Raw genomic sequence first — 23547 nt, 5'->3', positions numbered from 1 at the left:
TAAGCTGGATCTACCAGCTTTTATCACATTAGCAAGTCGTTCTTTTTGTAGTCAAAAGGTATTCGATAATTCTGAAGATTGAAATGATTAGAGAAACTAAAAAATAAATATCTATAGTAATCTGCCAAGAACTCCTAATATTGATGTCTAAACAGAATCGTGGACGTTTGATTGTTATCGAAGGGTTAGACCGCTCAGGAAAGTCTACCCAATGTCAGCTTTTGGTTGATAAGTTAATTTCTCAACATGAAAAGGCTGAACTTTTCAAATTTCCTGGTAAGAGTTATTTCTGTTTCTTGGCCGACTAACTTGTTACGTTTACTCGATAGACAGAACTACAGCAATTGGAAAAAAAATTGATGACTATCTAAAGGAATCGGTCCAGCTGAATGACCAAGTAATACATCTGCTTTTTTCTGCCAATAGATGGGAAACCATTCAATATATTTATGAGCAAATCAACAAAGGTGTAACCTGCATACTAGATAGATACGCATTCTCTGGTATTGCATTCTCTGCGGCTAAGGTATATTATCTCCTCTTGGATAATTCGTGAATTACAGAAGACTGAGGATATAGACTCTATAGACGATATATGAAGTTACTAACATTAAGTAGGGACTCGATTGGGAATGGTGCAAAAGCCCTGATCGTGGTCTTCCTCGCCCCGATTTAGTAATTTTTCTAAATGTTGATCCGCGTATTGCCGCAACTCGAGGACAATATGGAGAAGAACGATATGAGAAGATAGAGATGCAGGAGAAAGTTCTAAAAAATTTCCAAAGATTACAAAAAGAGTTTAGGGAAGAGGGACTCGAATTTATAACACTTGATGCCTCTTCCTCGTTAGAGGATGTGCATTCGCAGATTGTGGATTTAGTTAGTAACGTTAACATTCACGAAACCCTAGACGTATTATAATAGTTTTTAATTTTCACTCTACATTGCTTCTGCCCGTTATCTACATTCCATGAAAGCATTACTACCACTCAACGCAATAAAATTTGAAAGCTGACTTTATCTCCCATCAAAACAATTGTCCTTCAGTTAAAATTGTCAAAAGGGTAACAAAAGCTAACATGTATCATTTATTGTAACCCAAATATTATTAGAAAATGCATACGCGACATTGCTACCTTTGGCGCACAATGCTTCTTTTTTTAAACAATTTCGGTTTTTTTCTGTGCAAGCTTGAACCGTCCGTATCTAGACAAATTAAATCTGATACGTTTGTACCGGGTTTCTTCTCATCAGCAAATCTGCAAGAGATTTCACTAGATAATAAAGGCTCTGTTTAAAAAATTAGTTATAAATCAACTAACTACAATCATACCTGTAATTACAGTTTTCCTGTTCAAAACCACTGCGGAGGGCTGCTCTCCAATATATTCAATTTTTAATCCGTGCATCTTACAACATTGCACAAGCTCATCTTCTGAAGTGGCAGCTAGTATCTTCATCAAATCTTTAAAGGGAATGTTTGAATGGGCTGAAAGATAACATTTTTTCATTGCTTTTAAAGCGCCAGTTCGAATGGAGGGTACAAATAAATCCAACAGGCATCCCATTAAATAAGAAACTCGAAAGCTCGATGCAATTTTAAAAAAACGGGTATATAAATTTGATGTAGCTTCCGTATTAAATGAAGACACCAATGATAAGCTTATAGAATTTGAGGTAGTTATTGTATGATTGTTTCTTTGAGCCAATGAATACAATTTGAGAGATGTTTTAACAATAGGTTTTTTAAAGACAAAATCGGGCCAAGATAAGGTGTCGAGTCCAACGGATGGATCTCCAAGACTTAATAATACCATGTACGCGCGAAATTCTGCTTCATGGGTGCAATGCTCTTTTCGAAGATGCATATAATCATATAGTTGCCCAAGAGTATACAAAACTAATGGTTAGCAAATAGTTAAACTACTATAATTACTCTCCATACTTTTGGAAAGCTGTTCAATTTCTTGTTGACGGCTGAAGTTGGGAGTGTGAGCAAGCTCATGTAAGGATATGATATGAAATCTAGCTATTAACTCATGACAATAAACAGAATCCTGAGAAAACGATGATTGAACAGAAAAGTCTTGGCGTACTGCGCGTGTCCTATCCCTTACAAAGGCATGTGCTTCTCGCAACGAATATCTGTCTAAAATCACCTTAAATAAATAGTCTATGGTGTTTTTAAGGATTGAAGGAGGACGCACATCCGATGGTAATATAGGGCCTTTACCAGCAGCTGGGCGATGGTATGCCTTTACGGCTAAACTTGGGTGAGCTTGTTTTGACACAGGATCCAGCTCGTATGGGTGAATAGCATGCTGTAATTTACGTTCCTCTAATTCAAACTCAGGGCACATTTGCCTACAAGTGCCAACAAGAACAGAACTTTTTTCCCAATTGGTAGATTGCTTTGCCTGAAAAGACTCTTGCTCATCCTTCCTTTTCTTTTTTAAGGCTTGAAAATTTGCATCTAAGGTCGTAGAAAATCGAGCAGCTCGAGCTGCACGTTTAGTTGAATCAGAGCGATCCAAACTAGGCTTTGGCCGATGTTTTTGTTTTTGCTTCTGCTTAACTTTAGTCGACATCTAAACACCCTAAAATTGATTATTAATATAACTTTCACTTATTGATTAAAACAAATTCTTGAAATGAGAATTCTAGAAATAGTTGAGAACACGGATTTGCGGTTTAACGCCATTGCCTCAACATAGCAAATCAAGACCAAAACGATTAATGTGTGTCTGATTAGAAGATGTTTCAAACTTAAATTATAAATTTTAGATAAATAATACAAGTTCTTTAAGAAAAAAAGAAATTGCAGCGTAAATTATGGCGCACCTTACAGTTCAACTCCATCACAATGTTAATATTCCTATATCGACACCATTCGATAGGAAGCTCGGTTTATTATCCGACCAGAAATTGAGCACTCCATTGATGCATTTGCATATATCGAAAGGCAAATTTATTTAAAGAAGAAACGATGCGTCTAACAGGAAATGTATCTTTATGCCCAATTTATTTCAATTCTCATCTCATGTATTTTTCTATATAATAACTTGAGGGTTTTAAAGACTTACAGAAGAAATAGAAGTAGCCACAAAGCAAATTCACTTTTTTAGATAAACTGGTTAAGAGAGATGTGAGTATACTCGAATTGGGGATTGTGGCATTGGACAAAAAATATGTTAAAACGCTAGCCCATATCAAATTTATATTTCTATATATATATATATCTGAACAAAAAACAAAATACAAACAAAAAATTGCAAGAGCAAGAGTAAATTGCTATAATCGTCACAAAAACAAATCATACAAATTACTGAAATATGGGTAAAACACGTTATAGTCTCACAATATTAATGTATATATTAAACTTCATGTGGAAACTGAGTTAAATTTTTATATTTTAAATACTTATTTGATTCTTTATATCTGTAAAAGGAAGCGACACAAACAATTGTTTATTGATAGAATCTGTAAGATGTAAATTTGAAGCATAAAATTTCTCATAAACTAAATCAGTTAGGCGTTATACTAAATACTCGAGCTATTTGAGATAGGATACATGTTATTAGTTTTAAGCTTAATCAAAAAAAGCAATTGGGGAAAAAGAAATAGTATTTTACATGTTAGCAGATTATTATTAGCCATTACTGTTTTTATAGAAAGCGCGAACAAGATTAGTAGGGAGCCTATTTAAAGCATAAACTACAATAATCTTACAAATTTTAGAATGAAATTTTAACTATTCATGGTTGGATTAATGCAGTTTCTACCAATCTTAAAAAAAAACGCATGTTTTCATCATGGTGCTTAAATAAAACCAAGTCGTTGATTGATTAATGCTCTTTTCTTGGTACGATAAATCGACCACGGTTTCTATATCGATGAGTACTTTTTGGCTCATACGTGAAGGGAAAAAAATTCCTTTTAATTCCATTTATCACTTCTTCAATACTCAGATTTATCCATTTTTTTTGACAGAATGCTTTGCCAGCAAAAATTTCAAACAATTTTTGTTAAAAACAGTTAGTAACTAAATCCAAGGGTTATTTAATTATTTTAACACCTTGTTTCTCGAATCAATTGACAATTGCTGACGTTTCTGCTATAAATTAACAGCTACTTCAAAATCCTCCGATATTTTACTAGCCGTATGTAATTAAACCCTGTACTTCTAAGGACCCAGAGCTTAACATTTCAAGATAAAATTTTCTACTTTAAAAGTTTTTCTGATATCTGCAACATTACAGTTGGCTTTTTGCTAAAATTGCTCTTCGGTTCAATTGAAAAAAGAAGTCAACTTCCACGTGCAAGTTACTGGGTGTTGCCGGACATTTTATATTGAAATGGCATTTTTTCATTTGAATTATTTTATATGCTCAATTTTAGAACTTTTCTTGAACATTTTGCCTCGTTATAAAAAATATGCACAAGGTTTGACGGATTTGGAGGATTTATTTACTTTTCCATATTGACGAATAGTATCTACTCATTTTACAGAACGCTGCTAAACGAATCATCGTCAATGACAAAGAAATAAATGGATTCCACTTTCTTTTTCTTCCTCTTTAAACAACTATTGATTCAACAATTCTCACTATCAATCGTTTTGTCAGTTTGGAATCAATTTTCGCAATTGTAGTTCATAAATTTTAAAGAAAACATATATCAGTAAACACACGATATTTCTATAAAAGGAAAAATACGAAAATACAAAAGCACATATAATTGCTACTCTCTTTACGAAATTTTAAAACCACATTTTATTTTTCTTACTCCAGAATTTGGGAAATCTAAAACGGATCTATCCTCATTCTTCATCCGCTCCATCGCAAATTCGCAACTTTGGTCCTTCTTGCTCTTACCATATTTATTGCTATCTGACTTAGTTGCCATTATTGTCACTAACCGGTCACAGCGATTTAATTAATGCTTTAACGCCTCAAGTGCCGCTTCAAAAACTTGCAGTAGTTTAAAGCCGAATCATAAACAAAGAAAAAAAAAAAAGAAAAAAAAACGGGCATTTGTCAATCGTTATATTGTTTGGTCCTTCTCATCTGTGGCACCCTACTTTGTCTCTTTCCCACACTTTCATTATAACAAACTTTTCATTCCGTAGGTAAATTGCCTCCTTCAAACTTGGGTTAATTTCATCTTGATCTATCGCTATTCTATTCTACTTGCGTTAACGAGGAGCAATCGTTTTTACCTAAAGTTGCGGTTGGCTGTATGAAAAGCAGTGTTTGGAAAAAATTCTAGGAATACTCGGAGCCTTTTTTTATTTTTTTGAATTGTCCATAACGTCACATCTCATTAAATTACGATAAGTGGAGTTGAAATAAAGTCTTGTTAAGCTTGCCCTTGCATACAACGTCAATCCATATTACCCTTTAGCGGTAGATATTGACTTACCTTACCGTCCCTCCCCCTACTTGGTACGAAAGGATTACAGCAACTACCATCGCCTTTGTGGTTTCTACGCTTGTACGTGAAGCTATCTTCACACTAGCTTGATAAGGTAGAATTGTATAAAACAACTACATTTATGGTGTAATCAGAGTTGGGAATTCTGAAATTTCACCTATACTTTGTGCTTTCGGGTTTTCTAAGACTTGATCGATTTAATACTTCGAGGCGCAACCCTACCTCTTGCACGCTGTTGAATAGAGTTTTCTGTACATATTTGGTTTCAAAACGGTGCAGTGATTATTATTTTTAAGATTTGCAGAGGAAAAAACCGTGTTGATTGTCGTTGTTCATTCAACATCAAAACAAGAGAGGTGGCACAATTGAAAAGCAGTGTGTTTCCTCGCTAAGTTTAAAAAATTGTAATCAAAAATTCGTATTTGCTCTTTCTTTTCTATTTTTGTTTTTACCTTTTTTTTGATTAAAAGTCGCCGTCCATCTACCATCCAAAGGAAGAACAAGTAGAAAAAGAGAGCTTGAATAGACGTGTTTACACTTGCTCGTTTATTATATTTTTGATACTCTTTCTCTTCTATTTTCATTTTTTCCGCAAATAAAAAGAAGTTCTCTTTTTCTTCTCTTGATAATGCCTTCAGATAAACCCGTTTTCGACATTGGATCACAAGCTCCTGAAAGATCGGACAGTGAGTCTCCTTCAAGTCGCTCTATTGGCTCCGGGACTCCTGCTCCTGTTCGCAAAGGGCTTTCCAAGTTCAAAAACAGCTTTCTTAGTAGAAAAAATTCTAGTCAAATTAAGTCACCCTCCGATTACAAATCTTCGGCTCATGAGCAACGTGTAAATCACACTACTGACTCGATGGCCCATGTACCTGGAAATAACTCTCCTCTTCAGACCCCACAGAAATCCCCCCCTAGGCAGAAGCACACAGCTCCCGCTACTCCAATCCCTGTATCTGCTTCGCGTCATCATAAACCTCATCATTCTGGCCTTAAAAATCTCTTAGAAAAGGCTATGCATCCTGGTCATAAAAGCAATGCTAATTCCCCCACTTCCGAGAGTCCCTCCAAGGGGTTCGGCTCTTTTATTAATAATCACATTCTTCATAAGAATACTTCCTCCCACCCTTCCTCTCCAGTAAATGGAAAATCTTCGGATATCCATAAGAGTCAATCCTATCAACATTTGAAAAACTCTCCTCCAAATTCTAGAACTGCTAGAAAACCAGTCCCTAGGCGTGCCAATTCGGCTTCTCACAATTTGGGATCAACCAAGTCTCCCAATGGTAATGCCAAGGAATCACTTTCTCGATCGGCAGAACTTCCTTCAAAGGCTAAACCAATGGAAATTAATAATGGTTACAGAAAGAAGCCCTCTCCCCTTAGCCCGAATAGTTCTATTCGAAATCGAGAAGGCGGTAATGGAAGCTATTTCGACGGTCCATTGACCGCATCTCCGACTCCATCCTCCCCTACTGGCACTCCTAACAGCATGTCCAAGAGCCCATCTCTGTCGTCTTTAGCCTCTACTGGAGCTTCCTACCGTCCTGGCCCTTCTAAACCATTAGTATCGCGTGTTCGCGACAATTATGCCAATACATCTTACGAGAGTTGGCCTCATTCTACCGAGTTTGATATGTTTACCTATGCTGTTAGTGGTAGTTTAAAGCTCACACCTCAAGGTACTGGCTTTGATTGTATTAACCCTGCAAATCCATTTAGCCCAGGCTATAGTGGAAAGTCATCCATGAAGTCTGATGATAATGTTGGATCTTCGGCTAATACAGCTCCAAATAGTCCGACGTCAGCCAATTCTTCTGAAGGCAACCAAGGCAATGGGCCTACTACTTATCCTATAAAACCTCCGACCAATATTTCTGAAATCCCCCGTAAGCTGAAGTCAGGATTTATTCCACCATATGCAAAACGCGTTGTTCCTCGATTGAGCGCAAAATACAAATTGGTTGATGAGACCAAGGATATGGGTAGTGGTGCTACGGCTGTGATTCGCATCGTGACTCTTAAGAATCCCAAAGAAAATGAGAAGAACCTTCGCTTTGCAGTCAAAGCCTATCGTCGTAAGGCTGATGACGAAACTGATGGTCAGTATATTGCTAAACTTGCCTCAGAATGGTTGGTTCAATGCAGAATGGAGCATCCTAATGTTGTTAAATCGTATGATTTGTGCATTGATTCTCATATCTTTCCTCTTTATAGTGACACGTGGTGCGCTGTTATGGACTTTTGTCCCAGAGGGGATCTGCTAAGTTTAATCGAAGATCGACACGATCGTCTTGGCAAAAAAGATTTCGAGTGTATGATTAAGCAGATTCTTCGTGGTCTCAACTACATCCATTCCCAAGGTATTGCGCATCGCGATATTAAACCTGAGAACATTTTGATTTCTGAGTATGGTGTTTTAAGAATTACTGATTTTGGCGCTTGTGATGTTTTGTGCAATCCCGGCGATGATATTACTGCTGTGGAATCAAAGAGTATGGGTATTTTTGGTAGTGACCCCTACATGGCTCCTGAAATTTTGACACCAGGCTCTTACAATGCCTTTTTTGCTGATATGTGGTCTACCGCTATCGTTTTACATTGTCTATATTTTCGCACATACCCTTTCCGCAAAGCTTCTCAGAACGACCAGTTGTACGCTAAATACTGTAAAGCTTGGAGAGAGTACAATCTCATTTGCGATGTCCAAAATATTCGTATATCAAAGACTTTGCCATATTTTAAACCAGTCAATGACCTTCCGATGCATATGCAGCGGTTGTTTTTCTGTTTGGCAAATCCCACTGCCGAACAAAGAATTACTGCCCAAGAAGCTTTAAATCTTCCCTTTGTCCAAGAAATTGAATGCTGTTCTGTCGATGATTGTACATGCACTCATGATGCTCCAGAGGAGTGCCTTGAATGGGCAAATCCTCCTGTTCAGAAGTTATCTACGCCACACAATCACTTGTGAGATTTTTCGTAATGGCTTGCTTTTGTTTGAAGACGATTAGTGTACGAGATTTTTAATAGCCATTTCTTTGGTTGTTTTGATTTTTATTATCAATGCCACGTTGTGCATACTCCTTCTCTTCTCTCCTTATACTAACTAATCATGTACGATTTTCGAAATGATGTGTTTGTTGCCCCTTTGCTAGTTACACTTTCGACCTAAGCTATTTATTTGGAACCAATGAAGGCCAAAAAAAAATAAAACGTCCAAAGTTGACTGACTTGCTCTACTAAATTATATACAAAAAGAAGATGCCGCATTGTTTTTGTATTTGCTTTTAGTTGATGTATAATTTTATACATATAAAATTCCATCTTCCATAATATTGCATTTATATGCTTAGCTACTAGTCAAGCTACGCAATATATGAGCCATAGTGAGGAAAATGGCCTTGTTTAATAATTTTCAGAGCATTTCTTTATCATATTTGTAAATAAAAGTTCAGTAACGGCTTTCGACTGCTTACTGTTTGTGCATACCTTAACGATGAATCCGCCCCGCTTTAACTACTTCCTTCTCCATCTTTCGTATGCTTCAAATATTGTCATTTGTATCTTTTTAATCGTATCGACCTACTTGAAGATAGTATATGAATTATAATTCGTTTGATGAGAAACGTTAGTAAAAAGCGCGCCAATGCTCTTTGAAAAAACTGATGCGTGTAACGATATTAGTATAAACAATCAGCTTTCAAAACTGCGAATTTGGCACAATATCAAAATCAATGATTGTGATTCGTTGCTGAGCCGATGTGTTCAGATAAACGATTTTTATAGTGCCTTTAAGTTGTATTTTTACAACGCGCCATTGTCTCAAGATCCGAATTTGAAAGATTCTACAACATAAAGGAGATTGATTCAAATCCTTGAATCTATGATTTGCTTCTTCTAACCTTTGAAGTTTCATCAATGAAATTTCATTAAACGACCGAGCTAAACCCGCAAAACCGTAAACATTGAGAATATGGGAGGAATTATCTTCTATTAAAACTCGTACATGATACGTCGCTGCTAGTTCGTTAATGGACCTTGGAAACTGCAAAATATAAGCAAAATGACCTTTCTACTGGTTTTCAATTTTACTTTAAATAAATGTTGATCTTAAATGGCTGGGCTTCTCAGAATTGCTAAACATTCACAGTTTAACATTTTAATGTTTGCTTGCCCTGTCGAAGAATATTAGTATCATCAAAATGGGTTTACTGCTTTGTATTCTGAACACGCATACAGTAGATTCCTCCTAATCACCCATTTAGAATCCACTGATTTATATGTTTTCAGAAGGTCGGTAAAAAAAAGAATGTTTGTTTTCTGCAGCAAAACATAATGGGATGCATCATTCTGTATTTCAAATGAAAGCGATTGAATACATGTTTAAACGCACGCGAAATCTTTATAAAAAAGACTAATTGGTATAGTCCTTCGGCTGCTATAGAACGACGAGACAGCGAATCTTAGCGGTATCCATCAGTTTGAAGTTTAGGAAGCACCTAGCCGAATTTTGTGAAATCCATAGATAGGCAAAAAATCAATGATAGTATGTTGCATGATACTATAAAATTCAATTCAGAATCTAAGACATCTCGCACTAAACATGGAGACATACATTTACAAAGCGTTAACTACTTAAACATATGCATACACTTTGCGGGTAAGATCTCTGTTTCCGATGATGATTGCGATTAACCTCAACGCCGACAAGGAACACGTTACTTATATGAAGTCAGATCAAAAATTATCAGATCAAAAGTTAAGCGTGATTGTGATTAAGGGACCCGAGATCGACGTGCTTGATGCTGAGAAATTGCGAAATAAACAACACAATGTTGAATTCGTGGGTGATCATGACAAAGTGAAATTTATAATAAGAAGTTAATCATAAAACACAGACAGGAAGAAATCATGACTGCTCAGTATAAGCATTGCGCGATTTCCATACTGGCGAAAAAGAAATGTCTCCCGAGTCTGTGGTATGTTTTTGCCACTACGGGATTGAAGCAGTAGTTTGAGAAAAGGAGATGTGATACAAATAAACTGGCGACTCACGAAATGTTCCTCACAACAGTCGCAAACCTTAGAGTAAATCATGCGATTGCTTTTTTGCATTTACAATAATGCAAGGAGGAAACCACGGATCCGCTTCAATCACTTTATGTTGAAATTCATTTAATTAGAAATTTCTTTTTAATTTTGTTTGAAACAGTTGTGATGTAACTTTTTTGATCAGTCAGCCAAATTCATCGTCTTACTAATTTTTTGAGCGTACACGTTAACTCAACGAATGCGGCCAGTGACTCTTTAATCCGCTACGAATACTCAAACAAACAAACAAACAACCTCCCAAATATGCATTTAATAGTTCAAATCCCTTTTTTCGTTCTCTCAAATATGTCTACCGCCCATTCACACTTCCTTGACATTCTGTCCCGGTAATACCTAGCGTTCCTTCAATACCTCTTAACGACCTTTTTTCCCGTTCATATGTATTACGTAGTCCAGCGACACACTAAACCTGCTTTTTAACGTTGTAACAATTTCTTCCTTATCCTTATTTCTTATTCCGACCTTATCATGCGGTATTTCGACAATATGAGAAAAGATGAGTAATGATCATCAAATATCTTATCATCGCTTCAGAGTGATGCGAGATTGATCGATTACATATGTAAACAAGCACCGATCTATCACACTATATATATGCGAGCACTCGGACTCTTAAGGTTCAACAGTCATTACATACCTTTATTATTTCCCCAGCATCTTTAGTTTGGTAAAAAAAAACCGAGCGTCGTTGTTGGGTTTCACTTGCTTTTTTGTTTGTTTGTTTACCAACGCACACTTTATTATACACACTCTCTCATTCACGTATTTACTTAAAGCCTTTTCAAACATATCACAGTGACTGTTTGTTTATTTTTTTTCCACAACGCTCATCTAGTTTTGAATCAGCTTACTTAAATCATATCTCTCCCTTGAAGACGGACTATTCTTAGGTTGCTTTAAGGTTTGGTTAATTTGACAAATAGTGATTCTATTTATTTCTATTTGTTTCATTTCGCTTTCTCTTGATTCTTTCATTTTGCGGACTAGGCTCTTTTTCTTCTTTTTAAATTATCCTCTGCCGCATTTTTATATCCTCCTATACTGTGTCGTATTGCGTAGAAAATCAATACAGACTTACTTGTAACGTTAACTCAATAAGTTATCGAACCACGCCTTTCGTTCTCTTTTCCTTGTTAGTTTACTCACTCGATGGATTTGGATTTTTGCACAGTGTGTGGAGCCACCACTCAGGATGGCAGTTTGTACTGCTCTTCTGAATGCCATCTTTTGGATTTCACCAAGTTGGACACTCAAACCACATCTAATATCTCTGTATCCTCCGAATATCAATTTCTCGTCTCAGAACATCTAGCTCATTTCCATCGCAAATCAATGACTTCCGCCGATTTCCCTACACCACGGTTCAGTGCTTACACAAAACTACATGCGTAGTCTACTTAGAATCGGTTTATGGGTAAGGTACCCAGATTACAAGTATTCAACGCTGTATTAATTGCACATCTTTCTTTCCTTTGCTTCTCTTTTTCAAAGAAGTCCTTGTATCAATATTGCACAGGACGCGCTTTCTTCCAAGCAGGAATAATGTGCACGTGGTTCAATTCGTTGTTATGAGTTATGAATGTATGTATGGTTTTAATGGTTTGGCAATGTCGATAATTGGTCTTTTTCTTTTCGTTACGTTACGGTTCGTTTATTTATTTCTTCTTTTCCCTATTCTTAATATAAGTGCTTGTACATTATTATCACCTAACATAATGATGCTTAAACATTGTTATGGGATATGAGGATGTACACATTATTGTTATTGTATCGTTTCGTGGGTTTGTTTATATTTTTTATTTGCAAAGCTGATAACGGAACATGCAAAGATTAAGACAAGCGTTTTTCTGTTTATTTTCTCTGGATGCGTTTAAATGGCTTTAGTATTCTTCACCAGCAATTTAATCCGCGGTCATACTCTGCTTTTCATTTGATTTAGTAATTAAGAATACATCTTTTCACAATGCATGAAATTGTAAATGCCCTTGTTTTCTTAGGTCTATATACGTTGTATCGCAAAGGTAGAGAACGTAATGGATTAGTGGCCATGAGAACAATCTTCGATAACAGTAGCAATGAATTGATTCCCAAGTCGAGATACAACTTGTGTTGCCTAACACTGTGATTCAACGATTTAGTATTGTGCACGAACATGATATAAAAGATCCACATCTTTCCTTACTAGTAAATATCATGTACCAAAATTCTTATGGCGCATCAAAATATTCATTATTTTTATCCTGTCCATTCACACAATATACAAAAATAAAGGGTAGACAACTTCTGCCATCAGTCATTAGGGAATAATACAGTTATTCGTTATATTATTTACCGCACCCAACTTAGGTTGTGAACCCTTTGTTTTCAGAACAAAAAGCCGATTCATGTCCATTTGTCAGTTTACCAAATTAGTAATCATTGAATAAATTTCCAATTCACTAAAAAATCTAATTAATTTCCCCAATTGCTCATTCTATCGTGAACTGTTTCTTAAGTCTCTTTTACTGTTGATCCTTATCACTAAAATATGAAACAAAATAACAAAAAGCCATTACCATCAAAAACCAAAGAAATTTCGCTTGAAACAGATTGGATAGATGTAATTGAAACGATGAGAGAGACAAATGAGTCACCTAAATCTCAAAATCCTTCTGAAGAAGCAACTACTGTAAACGAACTATCTTGTGAAGCCAAACCCAAGCTCTTGTTCACTCCTACAAAGTCCTCCCTATCAATTGGTAATTTTCCTTACAAAGAATTTGATCCAGTACTTAAATTTCCTGGTATTCACTATACTTACAGTCGTGAACGACTATGGGGCACTTGTGTTATCTTATCAACGTTATTCTGGTCATACTATGTACTTTCAAATTCTGAATTACTTGAATTCGAAGCTTCAGAATATTCCCTACTTTTTATTTTGATTATAGCATTGGACGCATTGCTTACAGTTTCTTTGTTTGGTAAGCTATAACACTGGACTTTGTCCACGTTATCATTTCTAGTCTCTAATGAATGAATAGGTTTATTTCATCATTTAATGTTCCTGACAACCAACTATTCATATACCATTAATTCTACGCTAGATATTTCTAAGGGCTTCTTCATCAATGTTTTGAGCACTATGGTTCAAGCACTTGTGACGGTAACAATTGCTTTCACTAAGTTTGTTACCATTGACTTCCCAATTTGTACGTTTCCTAAGACATAAGTGAATTTCTAACCGTACTTTTAGACGTTTTCTCTTCTCTGTTCTTATATCATCCACTATCTCGCTCACGCCAACTTCCAACTAAAATGCAGTTGGACGGATCGGGTGAACGAAAAACCGATTCTTCGTTAGTGCATCAAAATCCTCCGAATTAGCTAATTATCATCATGTTATTGAGGTTCTGTTTAATATAGCATTAAAGGGTGCACGGCTATTACATGCATGCATCATGTGCATCCATATTTTTTCTTAGACTGTTGAGGGAATCTCGAGTAATTCATGTCATTTGATTTACAAATATTGGACATGACTGAAATACCAATGTAATTGTGTTTAACTGACTGGAATTAAATGTTTCCGATGTCCTTTTTACTTATCTCTTTTTCTGTTTTCTTTAATTTAATTTTTTCCTCATGGACAGCATTATGACAGCTTTTAGCGCTGTATTTGCTTTGCTTACGACTTTCTCGTCTTGTTTATGAGTTCCGTTATTCCGCGGATGATTGTTTCGCATTTCCATCCGAACTTGTAAACGTATGTACAACTACTAACTCTTGCTTTGAATTTCAAGTGGGTATACCTTTTTCAAGGCGGCTTGCATTGTCTTTTTTTATGCATGCACAACTACTTTTATCGTTTTCAACCTGAGACGACAATTTCATAGAAATGACATAACTGATTTTTGCTTTTTAAAACTAACTAGTCTTTTAACATGTTTTTACTTTCAACCAAGTCTACTGCTACAGCATGATCCAATTCCTTAAACAAAGTTCAAACGTTTTGAAACCTTCAACATCAAACCTGTTCAAAACCTCTCCAAACACATGGTACCCAAATCCATCGCACTTAAATCGGAACCGGCAATAAAAAGTAGATACCTTTGCTGGTTTATCTCACAAATCTATCCTACAGTATTGACTTTAAGCGACTTTGGGAGTTAGCTCCCGTTATCTTGGGTGCGCAGCACCTTTTTGTCACTCATGGTCCGTGCTTTATCAATTTACCTTCTTTGATAGCACAGCGTTCATACTTTGAGGCATAGTTATATCTATAGGGATGGAAGCAGATTATCGAAATGATACGCTATGGGGGGACAGTCACATGGAACGAATTTGATATTTAAAGTTGAAATTGCGCATTTATAAGCAACTGTGTATTGCAACTGCTGAGTGGTTGAACAAGAATCGCTAGCCTCCACTTTAATTAAGTCATTGTAATTTTACTGCTTCTTGAAGTCAAAATAGTCATTGAATCATAAAAACAATTATTTGCTTTCTCTTTCATTTTAATTTCTTGAGCGTGTGTGCAAAAGTTACGATTTCAAGAAAGTGATAAAATTAGCCACAGCGAATCGTCAGTGTCTCTTGTCGGGCTTTTCAAAAGTGTTTCAATCTAGTTTTTAATTTGACCTAATCTAACAAACCCCCCCCCCTTTTATCTAAACCAATTCCTATTGCGAATTCTAATATACGACTTACTAAAGTTATCAACAAAGTGTGTTTATTTTCATTTTGTCAATATGCGTGCCTTTCGCCTTGCTTCCGGTGTTTTGAGAAATCGAAAAGTCATTTTAGGTATTGGTGCTGGTTCGTTAATAACAGCTGGCAATATTAAGATTCGCAATGACAGCAAATTCGATGCGTTTTTTGCCAAAGGATTTCCTGATGAATTGCAGCACCGTTCTCTCTTCAGCGTCCTCCGTAGTGCCTTTGTCTATGAAATTTGTTCTCGAGCTTGGCTAGTGAAGCTATCGCTAGGTGCGATGAGTTTATGCGACGTCTTCCATCTATCATTTTTATACAATCCGTTTTGCCGCTATACATTTTACAAACATTTCTGTGGTGGCGAGACGCCTCAGGCTGTCATGGCTACGATGGATACGTTGCAAGCAGCAGGTATTACCTCTTGTTTGAATTACTCTCGTGAAGTTGACTTGGACGGCGATATGGATGTAAATAAGATCGCTTCTCAAGGGGTAGTACCTCCTCAGGTTCCTGTTCCTTCTGAGAAGAACCAGAAAGTGTTACGACAAATTGCGGACAAGGCTTTTGAATCAAACATGCACATCATTGATATGGCAACCTATAAGCCTGGAACTGTTTGCGCTGTTAAGCTTACCCCATTCATTAATCCTCTGGTTTTACAACGATACAACTCCATTTTGAACCAGTATCCGGTAGAATCAGCGTGTAACTATTTGGAGCATCTGAAGTCTCCTGAATTATCAACTTATGAAGTTAGCGAATTAAAGAAATTTTGGGAGTATGCCGACAAACTGTGTCAATTTGCAAAAGAGAAACAAATCCCACTCTTTATTGATGCTGAGCAAACTTATTTCCAAGATTGCATGCATGCCGTCACAGTTGACTTAATGAGAAAATACAATAAGGAGGTTGCAATCGTTCATAATACTTATCAGTTGTATTTGAAGAAATCTAGAAAAATTATGGACGACCACATCAAGAAATGTGTTGCTGAGGGCTGGCTAATGGGCGCAAAACTCGTTCGTGGTGCTTATTTGAACTCGGAACCAAGATTCTTAATTCACGACACAAAAGCCGAGACAGACAAAGATTTTGATTCAGCTGTGGAAGCTATAATTGCCGCAGCTGCCAAATTTGCTCCAGGTGACCCTGCCTCTGCTTCTGACCCGATTGCCTCTCGTAAAGGAAAATGGGGAATTATGGTTGCTAGTCACAATAAGAAAACAATGTTTGAATCGGTGAATTTGGCAGAAACCAAAAAAGTTGACTTTACGAAAACCTCTTTCTATTTGGCTCAATTGTTGGGTATGGCTGATGATATTACCTATGCTTTGGCTTATTCTCAGCGCAATCAACAGCCCAATTTTTGCATTGTAAAATATGTTTCTTGTGGACCTATCAGTGAAGTCCTTCCTTACTTAGTACGCAGGGCACGTGAGAATATTGATGCTCTTGATAGATGTAAAGAGGAACGAGCCTACTACCGACAAGCTCTTCGTCGTCGTATATTTTAATGTTCTCCGCTCCCTTGACCGGGGTTTGGTACTTATAATTGAAAGAAAGCAAAAGGCGTTTTATTCGATTCACTATACGAAGCTTCAAGTCTGCTGTAACATTGTTAAATTATACTCATTATTGGTACATATGATTTGTGAAGAGAATATCGTCGCTCGTTTTTTTTCACGTCAACCTTCCTTCGTTATCTTCATATAGTCACGGTTAAGTCTATAATGTAATAAATACCCAATTCAAAGGCCGTACTTTATCTCCTTTATTCATACATTCAATATTTAAGGACGTTGTCTACGCTTATATGAGTTTTCTCATACCATCGTTAATATATTCCTTTCATGAAATTTCAAACTAGTAATTTGCGGCGAAATCATATAATGTTTACTTTCCAAGTACCAAGTAAGTGCCCCAATCTGTTTAAAAAGTCAAACCTGTCATATATCAATTGTTTTACTATTGTCAAGGAACTAAGACATTGAAATCAGCTGAATCAGCGCTTAGTATTTAACTGTCAAAATTTATATATTTCTCAAAATGACAATATACACAATAAGGCTCTTCTAAAATAACAGTTATCTTTCCGAATTTATAGACCTAAACTTTTTTATTCATACTTTCTTATTAAGGAGTAGATTACTCGAAACTTACATTTAGAAAAGTCCTAATTATGGACTACTTGAATTGATAATTAAACTATTTTCTTTAAAACGCCTTCAAATTTTTAGAAACGATAAAAAACCATCATTTATTCCAGCATTTTGCTGTAAATAGCTACATAAATATAAAGGCTCAAAGTTCGGCGTTATTGCTCTCGGTTCCAAGCATAGATAGTATCATCTTATTAATTTACTAATTGCGTGATAACCTCAAAATTCTGAGGGTACAAAAAACAAATGTCTTTGAAATCAATGAAAATCAAATGTGGTGGATGGTGCGTAGAAAGTCGCCTACAATTGAGTTTCGGCGACTAAACGTAATTCATCTACTCGACACACCCAGTTTCCGTCACTCACTTTCTCCCATCTCCCACTCCATTAGTAGGATCGAGCAAATCTTTATTTGGAAATTTCCTTCTCTTTTATCATAAAAAAGATGTACAAGTATTGTTTCAGGAAACCAGCTTGCATTTCATATCGTGGTATTCGTTTCATGTCGAAGGCTAGCGATACCGATCCAACATTGGCAAACGCCTCTTCAGCCAAGCGAAGCGCATTTGAATCCCGTGAAAAGGCTAAAGAGGATTTTTTTGTTCATCAACATGAAATTGAGCAACTTCGAAAATTGAAGGAAAGCCTCAAACTTCATCGTGAAGAACTTGATGAATTGGAATCCCGCGTTGATAAGAAAATGAAGAGTAATGAATAACTCTAATGCTTAAGCATGTTCTTTCATGAAATCGACCTCAAGCGTAATGATTGTTGGCAATATAGCGAAACAATGATTTTTTATGTGGCTGCTTACCATAATAAGTGCATTGTGCAATAAGCAGCTGTTTCTGTTATAACAAAAGATATCATTACGGCTTTTGGATATGCCACCCCCTTTACAACTCCCTTCTCTTCAAATAGCCGAGTCTTTCTGCGAACCCTGCTTTTTTCGATTATCTATCGGTTCCGATTACTTATCATAGTTAATAAAATTGAATGCTATTTTTTAAGGCCTCATTAAAATATGTTTATAAACAATGTGTTAAAAAACGCATATTTCTGTAAGATCTGAAAGTTTGTTCGGATTGATGCTTAATTTTTCAATTTCGCATGTTGTAGTTTAATTAATTAAACTTAGGCAATCAGCATATTTCCTTAAATTCCAGCTGTCTCTCCCTGCTGTAAATTGCGATACTGCCAATGATCAATATTAAAACCCCTCGCGATTTTCTTTTGTTTCATAGTCCTGCTTATTTCATCTTCACCCTGCAAATCATTATCCAGAAAAAAAGGTTGTGTAATTGATTAATGTTGGATTGCTTTTACTGACCGTGAAATCATATCATGCAAGCAGTATTGTTATGCTAACTCCTTTGGTATTCAAACATTGTTTACAGAAATCGTTAGTTCCAAAATGTTTTAGCTTATGCAATGGTGCTACTTAATTAAGTAATAACTATTTCTTCAGAACACGTAGATAAAAATTCCTGCTAGTATAATGATGAATCATATTTATTATATACGCTTGAAAGCAGTTCTTATTTATTTACACATTATCTTATAAATAACGAAAATCAACAATATGGTAAAAATTCGATGGGTGTAGTAGATTGGCAGGAAAAGCTTCATGTAAAATACACCTATCGGGCTGGATGGCACGATTAATGATGAGAATTATAAAAAAAAAACCGGTAATTGTAGCAATCCATGCAAATTTAAACAGACACAAATAAAGAAGAAATATTCATCCATCCAAGCTAATTTACACAAACAACGTCTCCACAGGTAGCGTTGAAGAAAAGTAGGAAAGGAAATCGGCACCTAATAATAAACAGATGCCGAATCTGCACCAGCATCATTTAGGAAACTTTCAAAGTCAAAATCATTTAACATTTCAACATTACTGTCGGTTTTAGAAGAAAAGCCGAATGCATTTCCAGCACTATCGTTAAACAAAGCATCATCTTCGAGTTTAGAAATTGGCTTTGCCGCCGTAGGTTCATTCTTCGCATTTGAATCCAAAGCGGATGTATCGCCGCCACTTTTCTCTTTGCTTTTAGAGGCATCCACCATAGACGATGAATTAACGCTGTTAGATTGCATTTGTAGAGACTGAGTAGTATCTTGTGAAATGGAATTAGTTCCTCCTGTCGGTTCTGGAGCTCTAGATGCATTAGGGCTTGTTTTTGCCCCTGGAGAAGCATGTGCAGAGGGAGAATCTTTCATTATCTCAGAGAAAGTCGATCGTTCGGTTGTGCGTATAGTATTGTCGGCGACACCCATTGTAGCTATTCCACTTTTTCCTGGTTGCGCATGTAAGGAAGAAAACGAAGAAGAATCCTTCGCACCAGGTGCATTCAATGAGCTAGTATCAAATGACTGCGGCATCATCCAAGATGTTCTACTTTGTGGAAATGCAGGATTTGTCAATTCTTCCTTATTCAATGGCATTCCGGTCACTTCTTTATTTTGAGTTAGTCCATCTGGTTTATTAGATACAGGCTGATTGAGCTGTTGTTGCTGAGAAACAAAAGGTGACATTGAGCGACTTAACTTTTCTGCTTGTGGAGCAGAAGGTGAGAACTGTTGATGTGGCGAATATGATAAGCCCTCGCCATTTCGATTTGTCGGTTGGATAGTCCCGGATTTAGTTGAATCAGCAGCTGGAGTATTGGCCTGTGCTGGGGAATTTGCGCTAACCGGTACGTTTGGCTGAATCATAGGAGCAGTTTGATTAGGTATCATTGACATATGCTCCTTACCTACATCCACACTATAGCGACTATTCATATAGGACTGTGGAGATAGTGAACCAGTTCCTTGTTCTTGTCGTGCCATCATCAAACGCTTCTTGTTTTGTTCCTCCAAAAGCATAAGTTGCATATGATAGTCGCTAAGAGCATGATTACCTTGCTGCATATTAGCTGGATCCATTGACATTGAAAATTCATTCGGATTAGGTCCTGATTGTTGAGGTGGCTGATTACCAGAGCTAAGTGTTTGAGTATTACGCTGTATAGCCATTTCTCTAGATTTGGCAATCTCCATAGCTTTCTGCTGGCTTAACATGTAGGACATCATGTTGTTTTGATCCTGCATTTGAGCATGAGGACGGTAGTAATTCTGCATATAAGGTGATTGAGGTGTCATCCGAGAAGTAGAAGGGTTCATATACCTCGATCCATTTGCTTGAGTAGGATGCCGAGGAGCGTATGACGGCAAAGTGGGAGCTTCAACAGAACGTGTTGGAGTAGCGCGTGAATGGTCATCTGCGGAAGGCTTCATACTTACAGGTAATGGTGATTGTAAAGGCATACCACCTACTTGTTTAACGGGTATAGGTGTATTACCTGGCACTTTGAGCCCAGCCTGATAAGGAAGGTACTGTGATGGAATCTGCCCTACAGGTGGATGTTGCGAAGGAGGTGAAGAGGTAGGAAGCTTTTGATGGCGAACGTCCCCGAAATTCCTCATAACCAATCCATTTGGCTGGAGACCTTCAGCAGAAGTAGATTTGTTCCATTGCTGTTTTTGAAGATCGGCGCCACTACCAACACCTCGAAAATCCACGTACTGCAATTGTTGATCTTTGTTCGATTTCATGTTAATAGGAGCAGGCTCCGACATTTGTTTGCTTTGTCGTTGGAGATGCTGTTGTTGAGCCTTTAATTGATGTATCTGGGCCGGAGTTGGAGGATAAAAGCCGTTTCTAGCAGCAGTAGGGTTTGGTCCCATTCCTGCAGGATAAGTACGAGGATCAGTATCACCAAAAGAAGAATAAGAAGGGCCCATCATTGCAGTGTTCGGTATATAATTAGGTGGGACAGTAATCGAAGGTGCAGGTGTGTACGGGTTAAAGTTGGAAGATTGAACAGGGTGGTTCTTTTGAAGTCTATCTGCTGATGCAGGGAAAGAGTTATGCGGATTTTGCATAGCATGAGAAGGTGGGATAGAAGTCTTTGCACCTTCAATGGATGTAGAAGGAGTGCCCTTTGGTATGGTTGGGTTATTCATCACTTGTCCCTGTAAAACAGAAGGATTTAAAGGAAGAGAAGGATTGGGGACAACAGCGGAACGAGAAAAAGTGGAGGAAGGAACAGGTTGAGATGCTTGGAGGTTAGACATGGGACGGGCCATTTGTCTTTGAGTAGAAGGATCATATAATTGAATAGGCGTGCTATTTACACGACTTACTCGCGCACTAAATACATCCCAAAAAATATTAAACCACTCCACCAAGAAACCTTCGGGAACATTTATAGAAACTTCAGAAGGGGGAAGGGATGATGATCCAAATGACTGGCGTTTATCTAATGAAATGTCCTCGTTAGCATGTACGACATTGGTTTCTTCCTTTTTGTTGGGAGACGGAGCTGATGACATGTGGTTGTAAAGTCGATCACCAGAAATCGATTCAGAAATTTTGCTAGGAGAGGCTAAAGATGAATTCTTTGGGGGGAAAGGTGAAGGTGCGTTATTGTTGGAAGGTGAAAAGGCAGTAGATGAAGAAGATTTTGGAATTTGAATTTTTGACTCTCGTAAAAAAGCCTGTGCGGCTTCCTCAAAGTTGTGCTTAACAAAATAGTCGTATATATAATAATCCAGAGACTCGTTTGGATGCGAATTACCCAGTGAAGAAGACGCAGGAGCCGAGGATTCGTATTGAGAAGCTTTTGCAGAATGAGAGGATGGCTCTATGTCCATGAAATCAGCCATTGTATTTTTCTTGACGCTAAATAAATGTCATCAATTTTATCTAAAATGGCGATATGAAATCGAAAAAGCAAACTGGGAATATGGAGAACGAAACGAATGTGGAACACTATAAAGATGTAAAGGAAAGTGCAAAGATTTAAAACAAAAAGCTAAGAGATTTAAGAAAACAAAGATGAATTAACAGCGTATAACACCAAAAAAAAAGAAAAACCAAAGAGGAAAAGTGCAATGAAAAACCGCAGGTAAGGATTGATATAAAAATAATTATAGGAAATAAGACCAGATATTTTTTGAGGAAAAGGTGTATTTTGGGAATGGATGCTTAAAATTATGGTTGATTAGAATGCGCGCTATTCAAATGGACTTTTGGACCTGGCTCCTTTCTTTGCACAAGCAAGATATATATGCTTTAACAGATGAAAAGATAGGTCATGGAAGGATTAAGAATTCAGTATTGTCGTTAAAATTCGAGTGCTCTTATGCTCAAACGATAGCGCTGCTGTTGTCTTTAATGTAGTTCAAATTGAATGCACAGTGTAGCAGTCAGAGAGGCTCGATGCTTTTTAAAAACAAAATTTTCTTTCTCGTTCCTTGAATCTTCTCAAATATCGATATATTAAAGGCTTAGGCAAAAAAGTAGTAATAAAGCCGTAAATAGTCGGTTTTGAGTGTGTGCCTCCAAACCAAATCCGAATACTGAGATATGTTTAAACTTCGTTATCACAGCTACTGAACTAGTCGATATACGTTAGATATCAGCTATGAAGATTAAATAATTTAATATTCTGTATATTGCAAAACGAAAGGCAAAAGACTAAGTCACCTTCCGAAAGTAAACAGCTTGCTACAGATAATCTTAAGTAGCTCATTTGAATTTAATCGACCAAGCTTCACGTTCCGCTTTTACTATCATATCCCTTTATACCTTTGTTAGAATCTAGCTCGCATCGTTCGATTATGATCAACTATTTTCTCGCATTAGTTAAGGATCGTTGGATACTTATTCATGACTTCTAGCTATTTAAAAACTTGCTAAGCAAGAGGAGCTAGTTGCCTATAGATAGTAATCAAGAAATTTCTTCATTACCAACTTGGAATCTCGATTACTGCTTCCATTTATTAGATCCGTCTGATAAATTACCCTTCTAAATAAATAACATTGCTATGTTTTACTTCATTTACTCGCCTGACATATTTGGCCTAAATATAATCGTAAACAGAATAAAGGCAAGCATGCTAAATCATAATACCCGATGACATTTCAATAAATATTCTTTTATAGAGGGTACATTGAAAATGATAATAATGAGAAAATTCAGCTTATGGTGGTGGTCAGACAATTTTCTTATAAAAAATGTGTTTTCGGCTTCCAAAAAATTGCCCTATCTCAAGAACTTTTTTTGTAGAAGGTTAATGTTGATAAATGGGT

General features: G+C 36.7%; 8 protein-coding genes and 13 long non-coding RNA genes across 21 annotated transcripts; 11 read left to right on the top strand and 10 right to left on the bottom strand.

Annotated features, from left to right (window-relative positions):
* Positions 1-12: 12 nt before the first annotated feature.
* tmp1 (thymidylate kinase Tmp1) lies at positions 13-1749 on the top strand. Its single transcript, NM_001355952.2, has 4 exons — positions 13-58; positions 118-276; positions 330-526; positions 619-1749. The coding sequence occupies exons 2-4, from the start codon at positions 144-146 to the stop codon at positions 919-921; spliced, it is 633 nt and encodes a 210-aa protein (NP_001342734.1). The 5' UTR covers positions 13-58; positions 118-143; the 3' UTR covers positions 922-1749.
* On the bottom strand, positions 162-3181 carry sac32 (nuclear export factor). The gene is made up of 3 exons (NM_001023528.3): positions 1937-3181; positions 1334-1900; positions 162-1290 (listed from the first exon to the last, which is right to left on the bottom strand). Exons 1-3 carry the CDS (start codon positions 2586-2588, stop codon positions 1133-1135), a joined length of 1377 nt encoding a protein of 458 aa, NP_588540.1. The 5' UTR covers positions 2589-3181; the 3' UTR covers positions 162-1132.
* On the top strand, positions 1942-3322 carry SPOM_SPNCRNA.7729. The gene has a single exon (NR_197065.1). It is a non-coding gene; the product is annotated as a non-coding RNA (long non-coding RNA).
* Positions 2659-3319, bottom strand: SPOM_SPNCRNA.521. The gene has a single exon (NR_150899.1). It is a non-coding gene; the product is annotated as a non-coding RNA (long non-coding RNA).
* A 401-nt stretch (positions 3323-3723) lies between the features above and the next one.
* SPOM_SPNCRNA.520 lies at positions 3724-4301 on the bottom strand. Its single transcript, NR_150898.1, has one exon. It is a non-coding gene; the product is annotated as a non-coding RNA (long non-coding RNA).
* A 458-nt stretch (positions 4302-4759) lies between these two features.
* On the bottom strand, positions 4760-5306 carry SPOM_SPNCRNA.519. The gene has a single exon (NR_150160.1). It is a non-coding gene; the product is annotated as a non-coding RNA (long non-coding RNA).
* A 121-nt stretch (positions 5307-5427) lies between these two features.
* Positions 5428-8975, top strand: nnk1 (serine/threonine protein kinase Nnk1). Its single transcript, NM_001023527.3, has one exon. The coding sequence runs from the start codon at positions 6062-6064 to the stop codon at positions 8405-8407; it is 2346 nt and encodes a 781-aa protein (NP_588539.1). The 5' UTR covers positions 5428-6061; the 3' UTR covers positions 8408-8975.
* Positions 5883-7610, bottom strand: SPOM_SPNCRNA.7728. Its single transcript, NR_197064.1, has one exon. It is a non-coding gene; the product is annotated as a non-coding RNA (long non-coding RNA).
* Positions 8506-13064, bottom strand: SPOM_SPNCRNA.7727. The gene has a single exon (NR_197063.1). It is a non-coding gene; the product is annotated as a non-coding RNA (long non-coding RNA).
* ecl1 (extender of chronological lifespan protein Ecl1) lies at positions 11698-12517 on the top strand (the record flags this gene model as incomplete). The annotated part of the gene is made up of 1 exon (NM_001431053.1): positions 11698-12517. The coding sequence occupies one exon, from the start codon at positions 11698-11700 to the stop codon at positions 11938-11940; it is 243 nt and encodes an 80-aa protein (NP_001417986.1). The 3' UTR covers positions 11941-12517.
* Positions 13065-13075: 11 nt separating the features above from the next.
* On the top strand, positions 13076-14917 carry SPOM_SPCC70.04C (uncharacterized protein; the record flags this gene model as incomplete). Its single annotated transcript, NM_001023526.3, has 3 exons — positions 13076-13511; positions 13572-13739; positions 13784-14917. 3 exons carry the CDS (start codon positions 13076-13078, stop codon positions 13912-13914), a joined length of 735 nt encoding a protein of 244 aa, NP_588538.1. The 3' UTR covers positions 13915-14917.
* Positions 13184-13418, bottom strand: SPOM_SPNCRNA.7726. Its single transcript, NR_197062.1, has one exon. It is a non-coding gene; the product is annotated as a non-coding RNA (long non-coding RNA).
* Positions 14359-15189, bottom strand: SPOM_SPNCRNA.1290. Its single transcript, NR_150159.1, has one exon. It is a non-coding gene; the product is annotated as a non-coding RNA (long non-coding RNA).
* On the top strand, positions 14907-17217 carry put1 (proline dehydrogenase). The gene has a single exon (NM_001023525.3). It carries the CDS (start codon positions 15279-15281, stop codon positions 16755-16757), a length of 1479 nt encoding a protein of 492 aa, NP_588537.1. The 5' UTR covers positions 14907-15278; the 3' UTR covers positions 16758-17217.
* A 115-nt stretch (positions 17218-17332) lies between these two features.
* On the top strand, positions 17333-17616 carry SPOM_SPNCRNA.7725. Its single transcript, NR_197061.1, has one exon. It is a non-coding gene; the product is annotated as a non-coding RNA (long non-coding RNA).
* A 160-nt stretch (positions 17617-17776) lies between these two features.
* Positions 17777-18427, top strand: inh1 (ATPase inhibitor). Its single transcript, NM_001023524.3, has one exon. The coding sequence runs from the start codon at positions 17848-17850 to the stop codon at positions 18118-18120; it is 273 nt and encodes a 90-aa protein (NP_588536.1). The 5' UTR covers positions 17777-17847; the 3' UTR covers positions 18121-18427.
* On the bottom strand, positions 18044-18876 carry SPOM_SPNCRNA.7724. Its single transcript, NR_197060.1, has one exon. It is a non-coding gene; the product is annotated as a non-coding RNA (long non-coding RNA).
* Positions 18577-18896, top strand: SPOM_SPNCRNA.7723. Its single transcript, NR_197059.1, has one exon. It is a non-coding gene; the product is annotated as a non-coding RNA (long non-coding RNA).
* On the bottom strand, positions 18887-22770 carry adn3 (transcription factor Adn3). The gene has a single exon (NM_001023523.3). The coding sequence runs from the start codon at positions 22116-22118 to the stop codon at positions 19224-19226; it is 2895 nt and encodes a 964-aa protein (NP_588535.2). The 5' UTR covers positions 22119-22770; the 3' UTR covers positions 18887-19223.
* On the top strand, positions 19393-19770 carry SPOM_SPNCRNA.7722. Its single transcript, NR_197058.1, has one exon. It is a non-coding gene; the product is annotated as a non-coding RNA (long non-coding RNA).
* Positions 19905-23461, top strand: SPOM_SPNCRNA.7721. Its single transcript, NR_197057.1, has one exon. It is a non-coding gene; the product is annotated as a non-coding RNA (long non-coding RNA).
* Positions 23462-23547: the final 86 nt, after the last annotated feature.

The sequence above is a fragment of the Schizosaccharomyces pombe genome, assembly GCF_000002945.2.
Source record: "Schizosaccharomyces pombe strain 972h- genome assembly, chromosome: III".
Taxonomy (NCBI): domain Eukaryota; kingdom Fungi; phylum Ascomycota; class Schizosaccharomycetes; order Schizosaccharomycetales; family Schizosaccharomycetaceae; genus Schizosaccharomyces; species Schizosaccharomyces pombe.
This window is presented reverse-complemented; position numbering and strand designations above follow the sequence as displayed.

Coding starts and splice junctions, on each gene's coding strand:
- sac32 (NM_001023528.3), bottom strand. CDS start 2,588: ATGTCGACTAAAGTTAAGCAGAAGCAAAAACAAAAACATCGGCCAAAG. Junction 1,901..1,936: donor GCTTTCCAAAAGTATGGAGA/GTAATTATAGTA, acceptor GCTAACCATTAG/TTTTGTATACTCTTGGGCAA. Junction 1,291..1,333: donor CAGGAAAACTGTAATTACAG/GTATGATTGTAG, acceptor TTTTTTAAACAG/AGCCTTTATTATCTAGTGAA.
- nnk1 (NM_001023527.3), top strand. CDS start 6,062: ATGCCTTCAGATAAACCCGTTTTCGACATTGGATCACAAGCTCCTGAA.
- adn3 (NM_001023523.3), bottom strand. CDS start 22,118: ATGGCTGATTTCATGGACATAGAGCCATCCTCTCATTCTGCAAAAGCT.
- tmp1 (NM_001355952.2), top strand. CDS start 144: ATGTCTAAACAGAATCGTGGACGTTTGATTGTTATCGAAGGGTTAGAC. Junction 277..329: donor TGAACTTTTCAAATTTCCTG/GTAAGAGTTATT, acceptor TTTACTCGATAG/ACAGAACTACAGCAATTGGA. Junction 527..618: donor TTGCATTCTCTGCGGCTAAG/GTATATTATCTC, acceptor AACATTAAGTAG/GGACTCGATTGGGAATGGTG.
- put1 (NM_001023525.3), top strand. CDS start 15,279: ATGCGTGCCTTTCGCCTTGCTTCCGGTGTTTTGAGAAATCGAAAAGTC.
- inh1 (NM_001023524.3), top strand. CDS start 17,848: ATGTACAAGTATTGTTTCAGGAAACCAGCTTGCATTTCATATCGTGGT.